The 27656-nt window shown below is 40.8% G+C and overlaps 1 protein-coding gene across 4 annotated transcripts in view; it reads right to left on the bottom strand.

Annotated features, from left to right (window-relative positions):
• Nucleotides 1-27656, bottom strand: part of MYO1B (myosin IB) — a 187512-nt gene that overhangs the window by 107020 nt on the left and 52836 nt on the right. For all 4 annotated transcript variants that reach the window (XM_027054426.2, XM_027054446.2, XM_027054466.2 and 1 more), the window contains exon 3: nt 25935-26050. In XM_027054426.2, the coding sequence (XP_026910227.1) occupies nt 25935-26050 (116 nt within the window). The remainder of the gene's footprint in view (nt 1-25934; nt 26051-27656) is intronic.

Raw genomic sequence — 27656 nt, 5'->3', positions numbered from 1 at the left:
CAACGTATTTTTCACAGTACAGTTATCCTTCATAGCCACGTCATCAGTGAGCATTCCTCATAACCCAAGCCTCAGAACAACAGAAGATAGAGAACAAAAATGAGTCTCTCTTCAAAATAAATACCAATGGGCAAAATGTACACTATAAGTAAAAAAGGACAGAAGATGAAAACAAACATAAAGAATAGGTTCAGGGGAGATGGATGGTAAACGGACTCAAATGGCTGCAAAGTTCCTTTATTTTACATAAAGTGATATAATATTAATTCAATAACAGTCCTGAAAGGTGTATTATAATGCCTAGAACAACAACTAAAGTAATAACACAAGAGCGGCAAAGTAACTAAAAAATTAAAATGGAATTCTAAAAAAAATTCAAGTAATCCAAAAATAGGCAGGAAAAGAGGAATAAACACAGAGGAGACAAACAGAAAATAAATTATTAAAAGGTAGACCTAAATTCAACCATATTAGTAACTACATTAAATGTTAGTGGACAAAAATTCTCCAATTAAAGGGCAGAGAATGTTAGAACAGATACAAAAGCAAAATCCACCTATATGTTGCCCATAAGAGCCACATTTAAAATAGGAAGACATAGATAGGCTGAAAGGAAATAAGATTTAAAATAAGCAATTGCTTAAAAATACAATATTGTACTTTTTTTCATATAGTTAAACTCAAAGAAATCCCTAGTTGTCACCTAAGAGGGATGCTATGCAATGGCACAGCATATGGCAGAGAGCAGGTGAGACTTAATTATCTTAAAAATATGGGCTACAATCATTTTTGTAAGAACACTTTTTTTTTTAACCAATACTTAATTTTCCAAATTCATAGACATTTGTATATCCTCAACTTAAGTAGCCACACAGCTTTCTTTCGCTACACAATTGGAAAGGGCCTGTTTCTATTAGCTGCCAAACAGAAATAATCTCATCAGGGATGAATCATTTTAAGATGACATCTGTTCTAAAGTGACAAAAGTAAAGCATCGAATAAAGCTCAAAAGTCAGGCTTTAAAATAGGATATGACAAATAGGCACAAGAAAGTTTCTTCTTCCTTTAGAATTACATTGGTTCTTGAAAAATAGACTCCCACAGGATTTTTGTGAAATTCCATAGATTGCTGAGTCAACCTCAATGTACACCTGGTCTCTCACCATTTCTTAATGGGTCAAAAATATTTTTTAATCTTTAACAACCAAAGGTAATCACCAAGGTGAAAATCACGGTATCTGAATGTCTTGTATATATAAAATGAGTCACTTGTGTTATAATGTTTTAAGTAACAGCAGAAATCCCTGTGTAATTGGAGAAGAAACTCTTCTTAGAATTTACAAGCACAGCTCTTTATTTCAAAGGTTCAACATGCCAATTATGGAATATAATCTAAAACAAACAGCAAAGATTGCTTTCAAGATTTTAGAAATTTTATTTAAAATCCTCCTGTGATGAAGAAGCTTTGAGGTATACACACAGTCTTCTGACCCTATGTGCCTAACCATTATCAAAATCACCATGGAGATCCTCATGTGTTCCCCCATCTGGGGTCAGCCAGCCATAAGTCACTTCTTCTGGAGACCGATACAAAGGTGGACTGGGCCAAGGGCTAATACTTTTTCAAAGGTGGATTGCAAAACCCAGGTACTGGAGACATGCATTAGGAAGAGACAAGGGGTTTAGAGAGACTAAATTATGCCAGGAAGGAAAAGGACTGGGACTTAAGATATGCAAGCAGTGAGGAGGAAACATCTGCTTTCAGGGTCTGGAAGCTGCTGTTTGGAATTTAGTAGTAATCCCTTGTGCTGCTCAGGACTTCCTTCTGAAAATGATGCCCTGAGCATGAGATGCCACAGGGGGAAAGCCCTCACTGGGGTAGCATCCTGCTTTGGGTTTGGCAAGCATCCGGAAGCAAAGAGGCTGATTCCCCTTCATCAGTGTTCACTGCTGCAGGGCCTTATCCCTCAAATTAGCGAAGGGCGAATGGTTCCTACTATTCAAGAATGGATCAATGCCCTAATAAGTAAAATGGAAGAGTGTGTGGAGGAAGGGGTTCCCAGGGAGTTCATGGGCACCCATGAGAAAGGAGGCATTGTACTCACCAGGCAAATTCTGAGGACAATGGTGAAGAAAATCTGTCCTCTAGAGGCTTAAAATCTAACAAGAAAGACACTAAAGTCCCCCAAAATGGAGGTGGGAGAAGGTAATAAGCACATCAACAGTCTCCCAAAGATATTCAGAAAGGGGAGAAATGACTTTTACTGAGAAAGGTATATCACGGAAAGCTGCAATATCTGAACCCCAAGGCAATATGCAAGGACAGAGGCTGGGAGAACACAGACACCAAGGAGGAAATTATGTTATTTCCCCTGTCCAGAAATTAACAAAACACACCTGATTTAGAGGAAAGAACAAAGAGACAATTAGACTCTTAATTCAAATTCAGTAAGCCCTGCAAGTATTTTTAGTATCCGTTTTAACAAAAGAATACTAACAATCACCCAATTCTCATAAAAATAATTACACAGTTATAATCTATAAAAACAGCCTTTCCTGCTCAAGGTAAACACAATTTAAACAAATTCCCAACACAACTGTTCCCAAGCCTTTTGGAAAAATGGATTATTTTCAACTAATCTCATAGTCAGGTTTTACGACTTTATTACAGGCCACTAAATCCTGGAAAAAGTTATCCCAAGAGAAGTTACTCCAAAGACCTTCCTAATCACCCATAGGACTTAATGTTTTACTCATTAAAGTAAACAGAATGACTTCACATTCTTAACATGCTAACTGATTTTCCAGATAGATGTTCCTTACTGATTTAAGGCCTAAAAATGTGCACCTTCCGTGTGTCTTTGTCTAACTTGGAACAGATACTGTGATCTAAGGTACCTCACGTCACCATCCCAAATAGTTAAGTCAATTCAGTGAAGTGAACCTTTCAGGTTTACAACATTCAAATATAAACCTGTATCGTTTAACTTGGATAGCCCCTCAGTGCCTGCTATGGACACAGGATGCAATGAGGCAGAGTCTCAGCTTTCCTCCAAGAGAAGCGGGAAACATAGGGATGCTTGTCTACAGTAGAAGACACTCTGCTGGGGGCCTTTCGTGGCGCCATGCACTGAATGAAGAAGCGTAGCGAAATCTGGCTGTGGCCATCACAGAAGGACTGGATAGAGATGGCATCTGAATGGGAACCCCAAGTACACACTGCTTTATTTCTTTAAAAATGCACAGAGGAGAGGGAGTGAGCAGTAGTGGGAGGTTACCAATTTCTTCAAGCGTTGGTCTGTGCTTCCAGCCCACGGAGCTGCGCAGATGATGTTTATAAAGCACCCTGAACAGTGTCTGAAATGGAGCAGGCACTCAGGAAAGGACTGGAGGGCCAGCTGGGGCCAAGTTTGCATGTTTAAAGAATCGAGGTCACAAACCAATTCACATTTTGGAAAGCGAGACCTGCCCCCATTTCATAGAGTGAATGCAAAATTCAATGAAATCAACAAATATTACCAAGATGCCTGATAATAAATAGACACATGTATATATACATACACACACACACACGCACACACACACACACACAGAGACCACTGTGCATATGCAATGAAACATCTGGGTTTGCACACATTATTACAGAGAAAAGGAAGTAAATACATAAAATAATAATAATAATATTATTATTATATTACTATACTTCGGTTATTAGCTAAATTCACATCATGATACCATAAAGGAGGAAACATTTTGGAAATGATTTTAAGAGAATTCAGTATTCATTTATTCAATAAGCATTCTGTGTGCAGGCAGAGGAATACATGTGACATCATCCCTACCCTTGCACACTCCAGGTAGAGAAATCATCTACTATCTAACTAGATAATAATCTAATCATTTGAGGACAGGTCATTTGGTCTGTGGCTTACCTAAAAACAGCAACAAAACCTTTCTCTAAAGCATGAGGGATACTGGTACCAGGAAAAACATTTTTTGAATTAAAATTTTGCTTGACTCATCCAGGTATCCAACACCTTTCAAATCCACCCCTTCCTTTCCTCCCCATCACCAGTTTTTATTGCCTTAGACAAGTTCCTCACTTCTGGCCTGAGCATCAGTAACTCCTAAAGGGGCCTTCTATAACCAGGCAAGATATTTTCACAAGCCATCCTGATATGATACTGTCAAAATATAATGTCATTTTTATTACCATGACTCTTTCTCTATTCCTAATCCTGTCCTCACTGCAGCCAGGTTTTACTACTTGCTTTTAGGTGTTTCTGTAACCAGGTTTGTTAAAGCTTGCTTCTGTAAAGCAAAATTGTATCATTGCTGTCTTCCAAAACTATGATTCTATGGAGTATTCTCCATTTTAAGTATCACCCACTTACATTGTTTAGGCATCAGAGAGAAGTGTTAGATACATGTTGGAGGATTTCCTAGGAATCTGGACTCAAGTGATCCTAGTGGCCCAGAGATTCCCTTCCCTCCCACACCCCCAATGTTTTAATATGGGGTTTAAAATCTACTCCAATCTTTGCAAATTCAGCTCATAAACAAAATGCAGGAACCTTTCCTCCGGGCTTCCAAATGGAAAACAAATGAGTCCATTATTACACAGTCAAATCCATGTCTCAAATTAAAAAAAAAAAAGAAACTCAGTGACTGAAAGAGGGAAATCAGAGGACCACAAATCAGACCATGAAGAAAGAACTCCCCCACTCCACGACCCCCCCACCCCCACAGTCCCACACAGGCTTTACACCTGGGATGACTGATGCCCTCTCCAAAAGGTCCCAGGGTGGGGAGCCAAGGGATGACTACTGCTCATTGGGTATGTCTTCCAGACGGTTTTTACTCCCACTCTCCCTCCCTTACCCCAGTTTTGGTCCTCACCCAGGAGGAAGGGACTTCCATGATAAGGTAAGAAAGAAAGGCTCAAGATGCCAGAAGATATGTTCTACACAGCAGTTACTGTTTCTTACATGTTGCATTTTTCTTTTAATGCTGAAACGTTTGTCATTTTAAAATGGCTTCAAAGTGGCCACATAAGAATGGGTAAATCAAAAATACCACAGGCCACTCCGCCTGCAGGCTGGCTTCCCTGCAACCCTCCTCCTTCTAAAATGCTAACGGGTCACTCCCTCCTGGACGCACTCCCCTGGCTCTCCACCACTCTGGCAGAGAGGGGTCCAGAACTCTCGCAGGAAATGATGCAACAGCAATGCTTTGAGCTTCTGCTGGAGGAAGATTTAACGTTGATCCAGAAGAAGTGCCCTAACACTCCCAAAAGGATCAAATACAACTCCTGTATTATTCCATCCCACAAAAGCACAGCTCCAAAGTGAACTCAAATACAGAGCCCTCAAACATCTGCTTTCAAGTACTTTAAGCCATGTCACACTGTCTGCAGAGTGGCCGCAAGAAAATGACATGTCACATACGCAGATCACATATTTATTTGAGAAACACTGCAATCTGCAAGCAGGCAGCATTTATTGCCACGTGTCGGGGGAGGGGGGGCGAGCTATCTGATAAAGGCCTTGTCATTAGAGACCAACCTTGGAAAAACTAAGAATAAAGTCCTGAAAGCCAGCAGCAACCATCCCCTATCAGCTAGGGAGGGGCGAGAGACCCTAGATGAGAACAGACTGTGCCTAAGGCATTCTGGATACAAATACTGGGTCCTTGAGAGCTATGCATAGTGCTGGTGCATGTTTTTGTTACAGAATGTAAGCTCAAGACAAGCTTCTATCTTCAACACAAAATCTTGAACTTAAAAACTTCCTTCATGGGTGTCTCGACTGGTTTCTGGTTACCCAGAGAGGTAAAAATAAGGCAGTTTCTCACACAGGATCTAGTCTCTAGGGGCTTTGGTTTTCATGGGTGTGTGATGCATGAAAAAGCAAGCAAGATCCTTCCCAGGAGCTAGTCTAGCTCTCTTTCCAAATGGTTCATTTCCTTCTTGGCTCCTCATCTGCCCAACTGCCCCCACCAAACACCCTCTTCCCTGGAAACCCTGGATGATTCCCCTTGTTCCAGGAGCTCCCTGACTCTATACCTGCAAAATCCCATTTATACGTGTATTATACCCCCAGCGTGTTTTAATTTTTGGACTTTTTTTAATTACAGTTTCTCTCCCTTGAGAGCAGGAATTATGACTCACCATCTCAGTGCCTGACATATATGCTCAGAATAAATTTGCATAATGAATCCTAACAGTCCTTTCTCCTAGTCACGCAAAAAAAATGGACAAAAATTAATTTATGGCATTTTCAGAGTCTGTGTTTGCTTACCAACTATTTATAAAAAAAAACCTAATAAGGGAGAAATCAAGAGAACTATTACTCGAGTATGCATATGTAAGTGCATATTCATATCTTTACAAGAAAGAACTCTATGGATTTAAAACACTCAAAGAAGAAAAAGAAAGTTAAAGGGAAACTTCATGCCTGCCAGCTGAAATCCTTCGTTTAGGTTATGTTTTACTATTCGGCACTTCTCTCTGATGCTGGTTTGTGCAGGTTCTGTTTGAAGGCACAGGCAAAATGATCACCTAAAATCTTCTGCTTTAGAAAGGCAAAGTGTGATTATATTTGCACTCCAGAATCTTGCCAGTTCCTAAACTAACTGGCAAAAGCAGTCATCTCTAGGGCTAGCTGTGAGAATATCTTGCTCCTACCCTTCCTAGAGACCCACCTGATATGACTTCTGTTCTCTAAAGTATGTACAGTCGCTTCTCTAGGTCCCTGCTGAGCAAATTATCATGTTTACCTAACTTCCTTCCCGAGTTTGATAGCCACTAGCTACCTAGTGCCTACAACCAGCCAGGAACTGACCCAGCATCACAGGGTATAAAAATGAAAATGGAGCTGTCTCTGCTCTCCAGACTCTCAAGTTCAAGCCTCTCCCTCCACCATGGCCTCTTGAGAGTCGCACGCATCACAGACCCCTTCTGGCCCCCAAACAAGTTCATCTCCTCCCTGGAAGAAGGCACACAGTTAATGCCCTGAAATTTATGTTCTTCAGGACAGATTTTCTGCACCAAGAAAAAAATCACTGGGACTTGCAGAGGTGAGGCACTCAACATTTCTGTTAGATTAATAAACCAACAAATCTTCAAAAACTCCTCACAGTAAATCTTCATAACTCAAACGAGTAAAAACAATGCCTGGAAAACCTGTGATAATATCCTTCTGCTCCTCTCCATGTATCTTTCTCGCCACTGAGATCGGGCATAATAGTGAATCCAACTCATTCATTCATTCATTCATTCATTCATTCATTCGAGAGGGAGCATGAGCATGCACACACAAGTGAGGGAAGGGGGAAGAGGGAAAGGGGAAGAGGGGAAAGGGAGAGGGAGAGGGAGAGGGAGAGGGAGAGGGAGAGAATGAATCTAAAGCAGGCTCCACCCGGTCAGTGCAGAGCTCTAAACGACCCTGAGGTCATGACCTGAGCCAAAATCAATAGTCCAACACTTAACCCACTGAGCCACCCAAGCACCCCGAATCCAACCAATTTAGTGACAGGTCCTAGAATGATGGCAAATAACCCTTGCTGGAGCTTTCTATATGCCTATAGCAGGCTTAGGACAGAAAAGAAAATCTACAATATGTGGAACAAATGCACACCCCTCAGGTTTCAGAACTGCGAACACACTGGAGGATGACTTCTCTACAATTTGTATAAACAGTCATTCAAATAGGGAATCCCAATTCCTAAAGATATTTAATGTACCTAACCTTACGGCTAAGGTTTAAAAAAAAGAAAACACACACATGCACACCCACATGCACATGCACATATGTAACTGCTCTCCCCTTGTATATGTACTTCAAAAACCTACTGACTGAGAAAATACCAATGTCTGCAATCACTCTCCAGGCCTGAAGACTGGAACCATGTCTATATCTTAACACAGTTGCCTCATAACCATCATAAACTAGTTCTAGTCTAGGGAATTTTCTATTTATCATGTGTTACAGTCCACCTCTCTACAGAGAGGAGGGGGCCGCCTATTCAAACAAGTCTCAGTTTGCGCCATCAATTTTCATAAAATGATGACAGCCCAACCCATTACTTGGTGGGTTTAAAATTGAGGCTCTTTTACGGACAACAGAGACTGTGTACTCTGGGACTTTTCCAGAAAATACAATCTCTAAATGTCTGCAGAAGACCTTTAATCCAAAACCCAGTTATGAGGAAACAGAAAACAAATACGGGAACATACGAAACTGTCACAGACGCATCGCTGGAAGGAGGAAACGCAATCGCTCTGTTCCTTGCATTCCTGAATCAACTCAAACCATCAATAAGCTAGGTATTTGTACTGGTGGTTCGTGACTTTGGATGCACATTGGAATCACTGTAGGTGCTGATGCCTTGCTCCTCGGTTCCTCCACATTCCACAGATCCTTATCAAATTCTGCAACGGTTCTAAGCAGCCCAGGATGACAACCACTGACTTATGTGTCTTATGGACTCCCTCTTCCTAACCTGTGCTTTGGGTGTTACATCCTCTTTAGTGGCATAGCTTCGGTTAGCTTCCACATAGTGAAGTGGCCTAAGAAGTAGCTATATAGGGGCTCCTGGGTGGCTCAGTCAGTTAAGAGTCCGACTTTGGCTCAGGTCGTGATCTCACGGTTTGTGAGTTCAAGTCCTGTGTTGGGCTCTGTGCTGACAGTGTGGAGCCTGGAGCCTTGCTTCAAATTCTGTCTCTCTCTCTCTCTTTGTCCCTCCCCAACTCATGCTCTATTTCTCTCTCCCAAAAATGAATAAACATTAAAAACAAAAAAAAAATGCCTTTCTTTAAAAAAAAAAGAAGTAGCTATATAAAATTCACGACTCTATTTTCTGCAGGGAAATTTTGAGGTGTTGTTCAAGATGACATTCTTCACATCCTAAGTCCCATAAGAGAAATTTCTTTAAATCTAACTGGTAAGGAAAACTCTACCTCTCTTGAGCAACTCAAGTACTTTGATCTTATGTGCAAAAATTATTTTGTAACTGATCATATTTCCCTTTTTGTTTTGACCACCAGCAAACGAAAATCCCAGTTCAATAAACATGCAGGACATCATGGCATCATGGCATTAACTTTTGTTTGGGCCTCATTCATTCTGTTTCCTTTGCTCTGACTTTTAAAAAGCTAGTCACTTTATAATATTGACTGTAAAATAGTAAGCTGCCTCCAGTCAATTTTCGATGTGGGGAGATATAATAATTAGCTCTCATTCACATTCCTCACACACTTTTGAAATATAAAAAGCCAATAATGCGACTAATGTGACTAAAATCCATGTAAACAGTAACAACTCTTCTTTGGGTTTCGTTTGTTTGTTTGGTGGGGGAGATGATACATTGATGGATATACAGACAGGTTAGGTAGGTAGGCAGGTAGGTAAGTAGACAGATAAATCTGCTTCAAAATATAGGAGCTCCTTTATAAGCACGGCTAAGAAAGGCAATTGATCAGAAATTTTTCTTTTATTCACTTACAACTATAACATTCAAAAACTGTTCTCCAGTCATCAGTATCAAGCAGAATAAGTGATAGCAACACTGAGTCAAGAGAAACGTCATAGGGCTATTTCCCTGCCACATGTTATGGAAACAGGAATTCTAAATGCATGACTGTTCACATGGATTCTGTATCTATTCAAATTGTGCATTCCTAATTTTGTGCTTTATCCCCTAATCCATCACCCAACCACCGCAAACCTCAATTCTTCTGCAAAAATCCAGTATTATTATTCTTTCTTGCTAATTCCTAGAGGATTCTTTCCTTACATGCTTTTGTGGAAACACTACAAAGGAAAAATATGCTTATGAGAATGTATTGTTCCATTCACTGAAATCCCCAATGTAAATAAACCCACCCTTGGCCCCCAATAACTCAAAAACAATTAACATGTATTTCTTGAGAGGCATCTCTAAAAAGAGAATTGGAACATATTTGCCTACATTTTAATATAATGTCAGTCACATCTCCAAGTTGGCAGAAGAGATTCGGTCACAATGGCCAGTTGACAACGAAGCTGAAAAAGGGCAAAACCGAGCTTCAAATCTAGATTTGTTAACTCATCTGTGATTACTCCACTTTAGATCATGACCTCTAGTTTAGAAACTCCACAGAATGAAACTGCCCCACATATGCCCCATTAACTACTCTAGAGAACTAATGCAAATCTTTTCCTCATTAACATAAAAAAAATTTCTAATGATTTTTCCTAAAATATGCCATACATTTCTCAAAAAGGAAAATCATATATCCCCAGAATTTTACATTTGAAAGGAACCTTAGAATTAAATATTTCCCATTCATAGATTCTTTGTTGAGTATTTCCCATTCAAAAATCATTAATTCTTAAACACCACAAATGATTGTACTAACGGTGCAAGTTAATCTGTAAATATTTAGCTGTAACCTCAAGATTCATTCAAAACTCATACTTGAGTAACTTTATTATTTTCTGTTCTCTATTATGAATATTTAAAGTTGTTTCCTATACAACTGAAAATTATATTATTTGAAATTCCCTTCCCTCTTCCTTCCTTCCTTTCTTTCTTTCTTTCCCTTTCTTTCTTTCTTTCTTTCTTTCTTTCTTTCTTTCTTTCTTTCTTTCTTTCCTTCCTTTTGTGGCAGTTGCTAAATATCAAGCTAAGATAAGCTAATATCAAGCTAAGCTAAGAGTTCCTGGAACATGGGACATTTTTGAATGATGTGATTAAGGCTTATTGAATCCACTGAAATGATATTACAGACTGTCTAACCTGTACCAGCCACTGTTCTGGGCACTGGGGATACACTACACATTCTATGGGATGAGATGGAGTCGGAAGGTAGGCAATAATAAAGGAAGCAAAGTACAGTTTGCTGGAAGGTGGTGAGAAGAGAAATAAAGCAGGCAAGAGGAATAGTGAGTGTTGGGACAGAGCAGAAAAGGGGAGCAGGCTGCGACTGTTAGAGAGGATACAATGGAAGGACCCACTAAGGTGGCAGTTGAGCAAAGACTTGAAGGAGATGAGGGAGAAGGACATGTGAAGAAGACAGATGGATGGATGGATAATGGATGGATAGATAGATAGAGGCATACAGAGATACACAGGCATACATAGGTATGTAGGTAGGTAGATGATAGATAGATAGGCAGACACATATACAGACACACACACACAGGTTGAGGGGCTAGGGCATTCTAAGCAGGAAGAACAGCAAGTACAAAGCTCCCAACACCCAAGTGTGTTAACAGTTAATTGGAATCTTATTCTAATTATCCATCCTGCTTTAATACCCTATTTAATGCCTTCAAAGAGTTGGTTGACATTGAATTTTAACCATATCTTTGGATACACTGACTTACAAATATTGACAATGAGCAAGATACTGAATTTGGTACCCTTGAATCATTCAAAGAAAACAGAAAGTTTACCCTGTTCCCAAAAGGCGATACTGTGTTGTAGGTAAAACAAGATATATAGACATAAGAACATTGATTTGCTTTTTAATAAATGCTTAGAGATACATAAAGTGGAACTTGCTTTTTATATTCAATAAAACTGTAAAAAAAAAAAAAAGTATTCTTGTCCAGATTAAGAGGATACAAGAAAAGTATATAAAGGATATACTTCAAGTATTTTTGCAAGTACTTGGATCATGACCAAAATTAACAAGAGCATCATATAAATTTGTAAGTAAAATTCAGAAGTAACATATTATCTACATTGTATAATATGAAAATACAAAGGGACATTATATTGGGGGTTGAAGAGATGGGTTTTGGCTTGCCTACCATGAAAATCAAGATAATTGCCTTAAAAATAAGAATTATAGTTCTGTAATCATTTCTAAAATGTTAATACTTCTTCACCTTCCATCTTTGGCTACATCCATATTTGCAAAAGAGAATTTAACTAAAGTTATCCTGTAAGCACAGCTTAAACTCCCCAGTATAGGGGAAATTGAGTTTTATTTATTCACCACCCATCTGAAAAAGACTTGAATCCAAAAAAATTAACACTGCACTGGCTTAAATTTCAAAGCTTGTTAGAACTATTTTGCCACAATTCCCAATAGATGAATATGTAATTAATACAGACGAGGTCAGCATCAAATTTTCTAAGGCTCCCAGTAAACATGTTGGTTCTAAGAAAATCAAAAATATGGGAGTTGCACCAAAGACAGATATATTGCCATAAACTATCAAAGCATGTAAACACATCTTCAAATATTCGCATATTAACTACTCCTGTAAACAAGAACAACGAAATGTGACACTATTAAAAACCCTTGTTCATAATAAATCAATATGCCACTAGCCTCTATGCTGAACAGCAATGTGAAAGAAAAGGAATAATGGGGCACCTGGGTGGCTCAGTCGGTTAAGCGACCGACTTCGGCTCAGGTCATGATCTCGCGGTCCGTGAGCTCGAGGCCCGCGTCGGGCTCTGTGCTGACCGCTCAGAGCCTGGAGCCTGTTTCGGATTCTGTGTCTCCCTCTCTCTCTGATCCTCCCCTGTTCATGCTCTGTCTCTCTCTGTCTCAAAAATAAATAAACGTTAAAAAAAAAAGAAAAAAAGAAAAGGAGTAACAACAGAAACATGAAAAATGAGTGAATGGTTTTACTTCTGTAGTTTAAATGCATTCACCCCAGGTTGGGTATAGAGATTACTTACAAAATAAATAAAAACTAACAACTGTAAAAAAAAAAAAAAAAAGACAAAATCCTAAAAATAAGATAAACTGCATCCAAATAAGATTAAAGTGGAAATGTGAAAATGCACCCTAATTACAGTCATTACAAGGAAAAATTACTTGAGAGAGGATCTGTTTTCTTTCTAAATTCTATTACTGAACTCCTATTTAAATTTGCACAGAAGTTTGCTTTACACAATACCTGTGAGTTCAATTATGAAACAGTAATAACCCTACTGAAATGAACAGATGATCCCAGCAAACAGGGGGCCCTGCAACACATTTACCAAATCCCATCACTTATTCCCCTTCCTGGGTACGTGGGAGAAAGTACCTCCCAGCTACCTTTGCAGTTAGGCTGAGCCATGTGACCTCACATCAAGTGCCCCGGGCCAGAGAACGAGGCCTGACTGTGCTCTCTCTTCATCTTCCACAGCAAAGTTAAGAGTCATGTGTTGCGGTTGTTAACAACTCTAAGCTAAAAGCAGCTTGGATATGTGTGACCACTTGCAGGAGAGCCTCTGAGGAAATCCCCTCATCAGACGGGGGCTATTAGTGAGACACAAACTTTCACGTGTTCCGTCTTGAGATGTGAAGGTTTGTTACCCAAGCGTAACCTGCCTTATGTAGCCTATAACCCTGACTTTCACTAGGACAGTCAAAAATTTTGTTAGCAACCAGCACAGAATCGCTAAAGGTTAAAAATAAATAGGTGCTGAGACCCTAACGTGTACCTAACACTAGGCCTCCGAAGTGAGGTTTGGGTCCAGGACCTGACCAAGATGAGCCACTGGAGTATGGATATAAAATATTAGAACTTCTATTTTAATGTCTTTATTCATCTTTTCCCCCCCATACTTGTGTACGTTTTATAATGCACACAGTACATTTCCATGGTATTTACTTGAATAGTTAATTATGTGCTCAACCGTATATAAATATCCACACTGAATGGATCTTAAGACCACGATCTTAAGGCAACAAAATAAGCATAGTGCATAGTCCCTGCTCAAAAGATGCTTCCTCTTGCTCAAGTCCAATACACAAATAGGAAACAATTAATGAAATATATAAGAGAGCACACAATAATGTGCCATATAATCGTGATATGACGCATGCTGTGGAAAATAGGTGTTAGGGCCATGAAGTGGCCTTTTAGAAAGAAGCTGCAAAATGCAGGTGTACCCCTAAGAAAATGCAGGTGTGTTCCTGACACATGTTGAAAGAGGAGGAGCATGTGAGGATATGGAGAAGTGTGGAGCGAGAGTAACAAAATACAAGGCCAGGGGGACGGGACGGGAAAGGAGGAGAAACGAAAGCAACAGTGGGGCAGGCGGGAAGAGGCCAAGTAAAGGAGGGCTCACAACCAACTGATCACCAGCCACAACTTCATGCAAACTCAACTTCTCTAGTTCCACAGCCAAAATCTTCACTTAAGACTGATTTTCATCGTCAAAGTTCTGGTCACAACCAATGCCAGATATGAACACCAAAGAAGAGGTGAAGTCCCTAAATATAAAAAAATGACAGATTTCAAGTTTGAAGATAACAGTTATGCTACCTTAACTGTGCCTGCAAGACAAAGAGTGATTCCCAATCATAGACACAATATTATTATAGTGAAAATTATGTTACATTATGAAAAGGAAGCAAATATGCAAAGCATTCTATACCATTTCTATTTGTTTTAGGAACAACGCCCAACAAACACCCGTACACATGTCGACACTTCCTCCTTTCTTATACCCACATTCCAGGTAATGAGTAATCAGATGGCAATGACTCATCCATATCATGTTATCTTAAACAGCCACATGTGTTCATTTTATAAATCTATGACTTAACATCTTTATACTTCAGTAACATTTTTAATGAGTTTTTCTGTGACCTCAATGGGATTCTGCCATTTTCAATGTCCTTGTTTTTACCCATAATGTTATTCACATGGGCAAGTTATATATAAGCCTCCATTCTTAATAATGGACAAGACAGTTATAAACACAGAAGCAACAGCAACACTAAAGGACTGAATGTGAGGTAGGGCCTATGAACAGGAGAGTACATCTTTTGAAAGCAATCAAAGCAATAGCTTAAAAATTAGCAATTCTAAAGAAATATCCAAGAGCTCTTAGAGATCCATACTTTATGAAACTATAGAATACGAAAGTGGGAATGAATCCCTCTAATGGCAATCTAAAGTCTTAAAAAGGAGGCAATCTAAGCATATGCCTGCATGCATTTCCCAAAGGTAGAGAGATCCATGGTGCAAACCAGCCAAATCCTCCCTCCCTCCAGGTGCTTTCTAATTTTTTGCTGTTGAGGTGGACTGAAGGAACAAGATTAATAGAAAATGTATGCGTTCTAATTTATTGCTCTATTGCTAATCTTTTTACATTAGGCCAAGCCATCTATAAGGCTTAGAATGTTCCTAATGTAACTGAGAATATGATTTTCAGACCACCAGCTGAACACCCACGCATCTAGACAGCAAACACTACCTCAAGGGAATGGCTTCATAGCCAAAGGAGTGTGCACCCTTTATGGAAGTCAATAATGGCTGAAATTCAGTATATTGATTTTGATGGTCTGTATCACATGTTCCTCCTCCTGAATAATATGATTGGTCACCAATAGCAACTAGAGGTTCTGTCCTAAAACATAATGAATTAACATTTGTTTCCACTTACAAGTCATTTCAACATTCAGCCACTCACCACTCATTGATTAAAACACTGCATTTATACACATACATATTTAGGCATATTTAACAAGTCTGAACATTTTTTCCAGTTGGTGACTGAAAATGCAAGATGACAATTTTTCCAGACATATAAGCCTATAATTTTAAGTACTGCCCTCATCTCAAATTCTCCTCCTATTACTTAGGAGTGACCTTCGTAACCCTTCAATACTCCCAAGGATTCAAGTAGACTGGTATCTGAATGTTTTATTTAAAAAAAAAGTTCTATATGTAGCCATCATCTCAACTCAAACACCTTTTGCCTTCCTAAGATTCCTGGTTCACTGTGCTGTAGCCCAAACTGGCCTATTGCTTTATCTTCTACATAGCTAGTTACTACACTATAGTGGCCACCTATTTCTAGAATTCCTTCTGCAAGACAACACAGATGGTGTCTTCAGAATCCCTGAAGCCACTAATTTTTCTGTACTTCCCACTTGTTCCTTCTCATTGCAAGTATGCTATTATAATAAAATGACCCATTTACGTAGCCATTCCCCACTCCCTCCAACTAGACTGGAAATTTCTTGAAGACAATGACCACGAGTGCCTTTTACACACAGTTCCTAACAAATAGTAGACCCCCAGATTCATTCATTCATCCGCTCACCCAACGAATATTTTATGGAGTGCCCACTCTTTGTCAGGTGTTATTCCAACTGTTGTGGATACGTGGATGTGAGAAATAAACAAAGCCCCTGCTCTCATGGAGAGGGCATTCCAGCCCAGGAGACAAACAATAAAGACATCACGGCACCTGGGTGGCTCAGTCGGTTAAGCGTCCGACTTCGGCTCAGGTCATGATCTCACAGTCCGTGAGTTTGAGCCCCGCGTCAGGCTCTGTGCTGCCAGCTCGGAGCCTGGAGCCTGCTTCGGATTCTGTGTCTCCCTCTCTCTCTGCCCCTCCCCCACTCGTGCTAGGTCTCTCGCTCTCAAAAATAAATAAGCACTAAAAAAACCCACCAAACAATAAAGACATCAATGAATGAACACCTAGTGAAATGTCAGATAATGATTAATGAAGAAAAGTAAAATAGTCTGAGGAGATGCCTTTTGGACACCCAAGGAGATACTGAAGAGTTGAATATGTTGAATCGCCAGGAGCTCAGGGGAGAAGTCCAAACTAGACACCTAATTCTGGGTGCATCAGCACATAGAGGGTATTTAAAGCCCACAGAGGCTCATGTAACCAACGCCTACAGAAGAGAAAAGTAAAGGTCCAAAATCAGGCCCTCAGACGTGCTCACTTTCAGAGCACGAGGAAGAGGCACATCCAGGGGAGGCCGGACATGGAGCAGCCAGTGGGCTCAGGGAAAACAGGAAAGTGTGGAGGCCAGAAAGCCAAATTTTTAAAAGAGGATTTCAGGAAGGAACTGGTCATATTGTCAAATGCTACTGATATTTAAAGGGAGATAAGGGTTCAAAATTGACAACTGGATTTGGCAACACGGAGGTCCCAAGTGATCTTGAAAAGAATAGCCATAGGTGAGTGGGGAGATAAAAGTGCAACCCAACAAGTATGTGCAACTTCTTCAAAGAGTTTTATGACAGAAGGAAACTGCTACAGCTAAGAGTCGTAGAATCATAAGAACCATTAGAGCATGTGGGTCAGTAGGAAGGGAACAGGGAGAAGGAAGACTTGAGGATACAGTGGAGAGAAAATCCTCGAGTGATGTCCTTCAGGACTACAAGGAAGGCTGGATGGGATCCAGGGCCCATGTGGAGGGGGGCGCCTAAGCGGGGAGCTGACAGTTGGGTCTTTATGACATTCAGTGTTTATTGAGTTGAACTGGTGAACTACCCTTAAGATATTTCTTGGAAAAAGGAGGCGCACTGATTCCGGTTTCCAGGGCATCATACAGAAACTCCAGCAGCAACTTGGTTTCAGGAAGCTAACCCTCAAGAATGATGCATGCACATGTCCACATCTGTGGTGTAAGAAACGTATTTGGTCTCCTAGCACAGAGCTCTTAAAACCCTTGGAATTTCCTGAGCCATAGGAATGTTCTTTGTTATTCACAACAAGTGCCTTTCACCCACACCTGAGTTTATGCTACTGAGGTGACTCACGGTGGACCCCCGGGTGGCTCCGGGATGAAGGCTGCTAACCAGAAAGACCAAATGCAAGATGAAACAGTGGGAACTTACAGTCCCATCTCCCCACCTCGGGGAAGGGAAGGAGGAGCAGCAGACTGGGTTATAAAGACTTCCGAAGAAGGAGATTCAGGGAGCTTCCGGGCTGGTGGGAGCAGTGATGTGTTGGCAAGCTGGCATGTCCAGAGAGGGCACGGAAACGGTGCACCCCTCCTCCCCCACACTTGGTCCTATGCATCTCTTCCTTTTGGTTGTCCCTGAGTTCTCTCCTTTGTAATAACCCAACAGATGTAAAGTGTTGTCCGAGTTCTGGGCGTCACCCTAGCAAATTACTGAACCTAAGGAAGGTTGTGGAAACCCCCAAATTTGTGATCAGCTGAGCAGAAGTGTGGGTGGCCGGGGCACTCCACTCGCAGCAGGTATCCAAAGTAGGGATGGGAGGCCTGGCCTGGGAAACCTGCCCTAAATCTGAGTCGTGTCAGAATTGAAGTGGATGGTTAGACACCCGGTTGGTGTCCCCACTTCCACGTGGGGACGTGGGATCCCTGAGACGGGCTGGGGCTGAGAAGGAAGCACATTTTGGACAATGCGGTGGCAAGAAGACCCCTGCTGGGGCTGGTACACTAGGGCTGTCTATCCCAGGACAGCCCCAGGACGCACCCCTGCCTCTCCAGTCTCCAAAGTGTGGGACCCGACACGCTTCACTAAACTCTGTTTCCATTATCTCTGGCTTTGCTAACTGCCCCAGACTGGATCAGGACTAGTGTTGGCTGACCCCTGTTTAGACAAACTCGACACAGCTCCCTTTGCCCTACCTACCCTGTCCTGCTGCCACACAAGCCCCAGCAACAGACATGGCCATGCTTCTCATTTTGACAACAAAGGGGGTGCCCCTGGCCACCTACCCTAAACACACTCTCTCTAGACAGGGTTCCCCACACGGGCTCCAACTATAGTTCTCCTCTGGGAGTAAAATGTTACATTAATCATTTTCAGGGCTGAGGCCTCAGTGCCACTCCTTTGGATGAAATAGAGCTTTTCTAGAATGTTGGAGAATTTCTCAGGGCCTGTCAAAGACCTGTAACATTCCAGCAGGAAGAAACCTATTTTGCTAAGAACCAAGTTTTTCCGGGGCACCTGGGTGGCTCAGTCAGTTAAGCGTCCGACTTTGGCTCAGGTCATGATCTCACGGTCCGTGAGTTCGAGCCCCACTTTGGGCTCTGTGCTGCCAGCTCAGAGCCTGGAGCCTGTTTCAGATTCTGTGTCTCCCTCTCTCTGACCCTCCCCCATTCATGCTCTGTCTCTCTCTGTCTCAAAAATAAATAAAAATTAAAAAAAAATTTTTTTTTAATTAAAAAAAAAAAAAAAAGAACCAAACTTTTCCCTTTAAGAGGGTATCAGTGAAATAACCATGCATGCTGGTAGCATGTGTGCTAGGAATTGCCAACAGACTTCTCAAAATAAACTTCCAAGTCTGAGATGTGCACTTTGTGAGAAGTGATATAAATTCTCATTAGGGATCTAGAAATTAGGACTCTGAGACTTCTCAGACATACAGAAACAATGATTTTCATGATAAACTCATTCTGGTGGCATAGATCCAACCTTCCAACTTTAGTTTAGAAAGGTTCTTAATCTGAAAGAGAAATTAGTTGAGGTGTCTTTCTGCCAGGAATATATACCCAATAAAACAATAAACTGAGGGGCACCTGGGTGGCTCAGTCGGTTACGTGTCTGACTGGACTCCTGATTTCCGCTCGGGCCACGATCTCACAGTCTGTGAGTTTGAACCCTGCGTCGGGCTCTGCGCTGACAGCATGGAGCCTGTTGGGGATTCTCTCTCGCCTCTCTCTCTGCCCCTCTCCCTCTCACTTGTAGGCGTGTTCTCTCTCTCTCTCTCAAAATAAATAAATAAACTTAAAAATAAGATAAACTGAGAATAAAGGCTTGGGCATCAAAGGTTGGAAGTCAGTACATGGAGCTTTGTAAAAACTGAGTTTGGGCTAGGCCCAGAAATGGTCCTTCTCACCACGAACTCAGGAATCCTTCAGCTGAACAGCTGTCCTTCACCCACCTCCACGGCACAGCTGTCCGGCTAATATGAAACTCCACAGTCTCTCCAAATCAAGAAGTTTTCTAATCCATGGTTGTCCAGAATCAAACAAATGTCTGGCAAGACTAAAAGCAAGCACGGTGACTGCCTTCTGCTCATCGTGAGCCATGAGAGTCGTGCAGAAAGGTACAAGGCAATTCCAACTATTTTCATGACGGTGTCCTTCCACGGAAATGTCAGCTTAAGGAGCCTACACCAGAACTCAAGATGGAGTGCGGACTCTGTCAAGCCACTCACGCTGGTCACAGGTCCGTACAGATGCAAAACCTTCCAGACGACAACCTATCGGCTCCTGACGCAAACCACCCGAGAGAACGGGAACCAACCGTGCTTTCTAAGAAAACTATCTACGTTCACTTTGTCTTCCACAAAAGCTTCCTTGCCTTTGCTCTGTCGGTTTCCCTCCTAACTGATGGCTGCAACAATCTGGGTTTCTATATACTTGAGTCAGAAGACTGTCTCCCCATCAAGGAGACAGGAATGTTATCTGCTTTGCTCACAACTGCATCCAGGGCCGGACAGAGAGCCTGGCACAGGGGGAGCGCTCGATAAATATTTGCTCAGTAAATGAGTAACTTTCCTAAAGCAGTAAGTGGAAAGAATGCTAAATGGGAAAGCCCACATCTGTTTCTGCAAGTGGTTTTTGGAGAGGTACAGAACCAATCAGAGGCTCAGTTACTCCACAAAAGTAAGATGAGAGAAATAATACAAAAGCCTCAGCAACATGGTATCGCATCAACTAACTTTCTCTCTCTGTCTCCTTAAGAAAGCACTTTCACACTCTGATACACAAGCAACCTCTATGAGAATTCAGGATCGAACTGTCATAAGAGTTCTCAAAATAAATACAATTTTATTCACAGAATGTCAAGTCTGCTGCAGAGAAAAAATACTGATATCCTAAAAGGGACAACATCTGGATCTTCTGTCCTGGACCTTCATCCTAAGCTTTGGACACTCACGGCACTAGTATATTTTGAAATATAGCCAGAAATGTTCTTTATAACATTTATCTGGTTTACCTTGAGTAAAAGGATAACAGAAGAAACAAAGACTCAAAACACACAAGCCTTCCGGCAATGTCATTCTACGGGCGATGGCATGTGGTCCTATAAAATCAATCTGGCACTGAATTAGGGGTCAAAAGCTCCCTAGTGACAGAGGGCTCATGTCTGGACCACTGACATGAGCACTGTCCAAATCCTCCATTACTTTCTCATTTTTAGGTGAGAATAACAAAATTTTTCAAAGCCTTAAGCCAGTTTTCTCCATTTTAAAAACTTGTTGCAGGGTTTTTTTTCATTTACTAAAAGGGAAAGACTGCTTGCTTCAAACAGTGCTTGTAATGCCCCGTGTAATATGGCTACCACATTACATCCTAAGCTACGAACACATTTCAGCTTTCTCTCGGGTTGTGACCACCTGAAGGGGTTGCTGGCTGGGGCTACAACACACTCTTCCTTCTATGTCACCATGTCCCTCGGCTAGACACGTCAGGAAAGTGCTCTGTATCATGAATAAATTGGATCTGAACACCCAGGGTTGAAGGGCACCATAAAAATACTATTTTAGCTTACTTCTTTTATAAGAATGTGAAGAAGTTCCCATTATACTCCATGAAATTTTGAACACTGTAAATATCCTACTAAGAATAGTTTTATTTCATTGAATTGCCAGAGATGAGATAACACAAGTAAAATGTAATGAAAAATTATAAAAGCTCTTTTGCTCTATTGTCACTGAACTCTTAAGAGAAAAAGCACTGAGAGAGCCACAGAGGTATGCAGGACAAGGTTCCTGATCTACAGTAACTTCCATCTCATTAAAGAGGATGACACAGAAACACAACAAACCGCAGTAAGAAAAGTGGGGTGTGGGATCACAGGTGGTTCCGGTAACTCAGAGGCAGGAGAAGTCACTTGTGGTTTGGGCTTTCAGACAGACCCGAGGAGACTGGCGAGGTTTTAACAACAGAGGTGGGTATGCAGCAGGAGGAGAGGAAAGGAGGAGACATAAAAGGCTGGGACTCAGAAGGAGGTTGCATGAAGGAGGTTGCTGGTGGGTGGGGGCCTGGAGAAGAGCGCTAACTGAGGCTAGATGGTGCGGAGCTTGGATACTAAGCCACGGAACTTGGGAGTTCACTCAACTAGTAATAGGGAGCCCAGGAAGGCTTCTGGGAAGGGAAGTAGCATGTGCTGATTTTAGGAGGATCCACAGAATGGTAACAGAGTGGTATCTAGGGCTGCAAGATCACAAAGCAATCATCCACCAAAAGGAAGTGGATTTGGTAAATAAAATCTCAGAAGGTGTATTGTCCTGGTGCTGTTCTCAATGGGAAGAGATTAAGTAGGTCGATTAGTCTCCTCATCGCTCCCGCCATTCTTTCCCATCTATGAGGTTCTGTGGTCTCAGGCAGTTCTCCATGAATGCAGTTCCTGAGTTACCTGAAACGTACTAAGTCCTCACCGGGACGTGGTAAAAAAAATTCCTTACATGCAAAGAATTTGAAAGTCACAGGGGAAAGACACTCCTTACACAAAGAGAAAGGCACGGTGTCATCTATGCTGCCCCGTGGACCCCTCATTTCTCTGGGCATGCCCCCCAAGGATAGCCTGCTCAAGGGGTGACTCCAAACATAAAGGGGATAGGAGTTCAGAGAAGAAGAGAGGAGAAAGGGTATGACAACATAAAACTACCTTTGAAAAGGAGTGTAGGTAAGAAGCACTATTTAGTTTCATTTTACTCATTTATACATGTCTGCTATCTCAAAGTCCCATACTTACATGAAATGCAAATATTGTTCAGTTGTCTGGCATTTAAAGAAAGATAAGAGGCGCCTGGGTGGCTCAGTCAGTTAAGCACCCAACACTTGGTTTTGGTTCAGGTCATGATCTCACGGTTCATGGGTTCGAGCCTCGCTTGGGCTCTGTGCTGACAGTGTGGAGCCTGCTTAGGATTCTCTCTCTCCACCCCCTCTCTCTCTGCCCCTCTCCTGCCCACACACACATTCTCTCTCTCAAAAATAAACAAACATTAAAAAATTTTGTTTAAAAAAAATAAAGACAATTTCTGGACACCTTTAAAAACGTGAGTTGTAAGGGAAATATCTGGAGGTTCTGATGACTCACGGCAAACGACAGGTCAAGTTAATTTCCAAATGTAATCTGAGGTAAATTAATTGGCAAAATTCTCAAAGTATATGTGGTCTGAGCAGCTATTTAAGATTTTTCTTCAAACTGGGACCAAATTCTTGAAATAGTTATGGCTAGAATGCATCAAAAGCCTAAACTAATCTTATCTTTTTTTTTAAAGTGTATTTCTATTTACTTTTGAAAGAGTGAGAGAGAAAGCACACCCACAAGTGGGGGAGGGGGGGACAGAGAGAGGGAGAGAGAGACTCCCAGGCAGGCTCTGCACTGTCAGCCCAATGCAGGGCTCAAACCCACAAACCATGAGGTCGTGATCTGAGCTGAAGTCAGACACTTAACCCACTGAGCCACCCAGAGGCCTCTCGTTTTGTCTCATAATACTGTAACAACTACTACCTGAGAATGTCAGATTAGGTTTTAGTAGGAAATCTAGGTATCACTGACCCTATTTCAGACACTGTCAGAGATGGACATTCACAAAGAACAATGCAGGAAAATGCCATAAAGGAGAGGAAAATGTCCCACCAAGGAGGAGAAACTGGGAACAAAGAGCGTGTTAGAGGTCTGAAATGGGTCCCACACACAGTTATAATCACTGTGAATAGCAGCCACTATCAATTGACTACAGGGCCCATTCCATACAATTCACTACAGTGACCCATTCCATACTAAGCACTCTCCGTATGCCAGATAATTATCTAAATATCTACGAGATAGTTAACCCTCACAAAAATCCTAGGAGTTAATAATTATTTTCCCATTCAACAGATCAAACTGCTTAATTTCTGAGTTGAAATTTTTTCAAGTAATTTGCTCAAGATTACATAGTTCGCAAGTAAGTGGAGGAAGGAAGTGTTCAGCATGTTCTCAGCACCGAACTTGCTTTCGGATGCTGAGAATATTATGGTGAGCTGGCACGGCAGGTGAGGCTGACAGGAATCAAATAATCTCATAAAGCACTGTTAAATTGTAACTGTGACAAGGGCAATAGATCTGACCTTGGCCAGAGAGGGTGAGGGCAGGTTCTTCCCCAAGGAGGTCTAATGCAATCTGAGATCTAAAGGAAGAACGGGAGTTGCCTGGGGGAAAAGGGAGGGAAAAGCATTCCAGGCCAAGGCACAGAATATGCAAAGGTAGGAAGGAGGGAAGGAACAAAGGGAGATGGGAAAGGGGTGTGATCGATATCTGGCAAATTCAGATTCATTAGGTAAACTTGGACCTTGCACAGTCACCCCATGCAGTGTTTTATAGACCATGGAAAAAAGTTTTTGTCACTTAACTCAATCTAATAAACATTTCTTGAGTTAAAAAAAAAAAAAAGATTTTGTTTTTATTCTAAGCACATTGGATATTTATTTTATAGCTGATCGTAGTTGTTTTCCTTGGGGAGTAAAAGGGGTAAACTAGGGATAGCAGTGCCACACAGACTCTTAGAAATCTTTCAAGGGCAGGGATAAACATGGATATAACAGGGCGTGAACCTCTTCGTTCTAGAATAGACATCTATTATATATCTAAATATCCCCAAACTGGAAACTAAAGCTGCAAATGGAAGGATGGTCTCTGGAGATAAACGGAGGCATAGCTAAGGTTACCCTGGAGGGCCTCGTGTGTGGACAGAAGTGCACAGCAAGAGTCCCTACCATGAAAAGGGCAGAATCCATTTCTGGCTGAGAGGCACAGCAGATGACTGTTTTCACAGCCCGGCTCCCCATCCATGAGCTGTGTGGCTTTGGTAAAACTTCCCCGTTTGTAACAGTATGTGCTTTACAGAATTATTTTGAGAATAAAATGAGTTATCATACACATAAAGTATTTAGAGCAGTGCTTGCACATGGTAAGTGCTCAATGAATACAAGCCATTGTTATATCATTAAGACTATTTGCAGTAAAGATCACGATTTGCAATAAGCAGTTAAGGAAAGGAAAACATCTGTAAATACACATCTAGGACAACATGTTCTCAAATGTGCATGTACTTAAGAATCACCTGGAAAGCTTGTGAAAAATGTACATTCCTGGTTTGTTAGAGGGAAGACCTAGGAAGCTAGATATTTCATAAGCTTCTAGGGGATTCTCACACAGCTTATCCAAGCATCTTATTTTGGGAAGCATGGCTTCAAGGCCGAGAATTTAAAATAAATATTCAGGCATCAAATAAAATATTTCACGACACGGACTTAACCTCAGGGATAACTTTATAAAACAAATTTCAAAGCAAAATGAAACAAGATGTACTTGCAAAATCTACTTCTGGAAGAAAACAGAATAATCAGAATCCGCTTGACTGGTAAAATAGATAACATTTAGCTTTGAACAACCATTTTAAGGAATTATTTAAATCTTTAGTTCCAAACAGTCCAAAAATGTCACTATGCACTCTATTAACAAGGGAAACATCTAAGACAGGGGTATGTATATCTTTTAATTAGCTTTTACTTTCTATCAAAGTCAACAGAGCCCATAGCTCATCTTCAATCACAGAGAGAAAATTCTTTTCTGCTAGAACACAACTGAAACTCTGCAGGCTCTTTCACTTTAGTGCAGGGTTTTTCAACCTTGGCACTATGTGATTATTGTAGATTATTATTTACAAAAATTCTTTACACTAACAAGTGACCTTCAGAAAAATCAAACAAGTGTCCAGCTTCAGGGAAGGTAAAATCATTGGTCTGATATACACATCTGGTGAAAAATGTCTGTGAAGATTATAAACTGAAGGTACTATTTCTTCCTCTTGCTCAAAAACCATTACACAACTCAACACTTGGGATCTTTCTGGATCCAACTTTATGAAAATGCTGCTTGGGCTCTTTAAAAGAATAAACAATGCACATTCTTGTTTTATTTGCAGAAATAATTAGCAGCAGCTGCTACTTACACAAAATTTTTAACAGAACATATTTTACATACTGAACCCAAATATTTCAGAACTTAAAGGGCCTGACGCCCAACGAAGTATTCTTTTTTTCTTTAATTTAAAATAAGGCATTAACAATTAACTTCCACATTCCTTTATCTAATTTTAAAAAATGACGAAAACATTTTCCGGAGACTCAAAGGAAACAGCTGGACACATCTGTCAACTACACATCTCTGGAGTGAAAGAGAAACTTAATGCTTTAACACCGTACTTACATGTGAGGGCTCAGCTCATAAAAATTTCTATTCCTGTAATCTTCCACTTTCTCTGGTGAATAAATGGGCAAGGACCGGTATGGGTTAACGGATATAACCACACTTCCAATATACGTCTGCAAAAGCAAGAAGAAAATATCCCCCATGATTACACAGGATGTATTTTAACAACTTAGGTCAGTATCTCATGGTTTCACCCTCTTGAAACACAAAACTATCTCTACTCCTTGACCATTCACACTTTTCAAGAACATTTAATATCTCTGAAGGCAGATGGCCAATAGTGTTCATTCATTTTGTTGATAAGTGGAAGGCATAGATTTGTACATTGAAAATACCTTTCAAAATAAATCTCCAGATTAATTTATGATCTTGGATAAGAGTTCTCCAAAATCCTGTGATGCTTGCCAAAAATTTCATCACCAGCCACAGCTAATTTTGAGCAACAGCTAGGCTCTCTCTTATTCGTGTTTCCTTCTCTCATCTTTAGCCTCCTGTTTGAGCCCACTGGAACCCAGGGCCTCCCTCCTCCTGAACCACATCCACACCTATCAAACAGGCCTCTACTTTGGCACTGCTCTTACACCAGCCTTTCAATCTCTCCAAAGGGCTCAGACAGCGCCCAACTCCATTTGAGAGCCACAGTTATCCCTTGGGCCTTCAAACAACATAATTTCATATTATATGTACTGTAATACCAGAATTTAAATGTACTTTGTAAAGGAGGGTACATTTAATGTCGAATTTAAATTTAAGGTAGAATTTAAATGTACTTTTGGAGGGACCAATACTTTATTTTAGCACACATTAACCCTCTCACACTACAAACTGGAACACTATTAATCTTCCCTTCCATTTTGATCTGGAATTCCTGGCAAGCAAGAGTAGTCTGGTTCAGTTCATTTTGTACAAAGACTAGCACAATGCCACAAGCCAAAGTCACGTAACTGGAACTCATTTTAGTGGCTTCATTTTTCCTTTCAGTTTCAACATTACAGGGGACACTAACAAAAATACGTTAAGTGATAAAAACTGCTTTAAGAAAAAGGTGAAAGAAAAAAAAAAGAAGGGGAAAAAAAAGTCAGCTCTAACTTCCCCACCTTTCCAGCGCATGCAACAAAAGGTGGCATTTTTAGAGCAACAAATTTGTCCGGTATTTCTATTACTGGATTCAAGACTGTCAAGATCTTTCCAGAAAATTGAACAGAATAGAAAACAGTACGAACATTTTAACATTCTTTAACATTATGATTTCTTTCTAACATGGGTCACAATTATTTTAATTACAAAAGACTTCTCCCCCAACCTGGAAAACTGAACAGGTCATTTCTACACATACTTTTTCATCCTATCAAGCACAGACAAGACCACAGTTATGAAAGAAAACTCTGTTCCCACGCAAGCTTCTCCATTTATTTCTGGCATTCATTTCTGACATTCTATCACAAGGACCAATTAATCTGGCCTGACAAGAGATGAGTCCAAGTTTCCTCACTTACCCCATTTGGATAGGACTTTTTCAAGAAGGTTTCTTCACACTCCAACCTACCTGGGCCAGCAGATGCTACAGATGGAAATACTGTCTCACTAGCTTCGAACTAATACTAGCTACACTGGCAGATATGAAAATATAATGACTGGTTATTCTTTTAGTATCTGTTGATTAAAAGATCGGCCTTCTTCAGTAGAAAAGTACATGACTCTCCTTTTTTAGGTAATTTC

The sequence above is a fragment of the Acinonyx jubatus genome, chromosome C1, assembly GCF_027475565.1.
Source record: "Acinonyx jubatus isolate Ajub_Pintada_27869175 chromosome C1, VMU_Ajub_asm_v1.0, whole genome shotgun sequence".
NCBI lineage: Eukaryota > Metazoa > Chordata > Mammalia > Carnivora > Felidae > Acinonyx > Acinonyx jubatus.
Note: the sequence above shows the minus strand (reverse complement) of the source record. Positions and strands in the feature narration are given on the sequence as shown.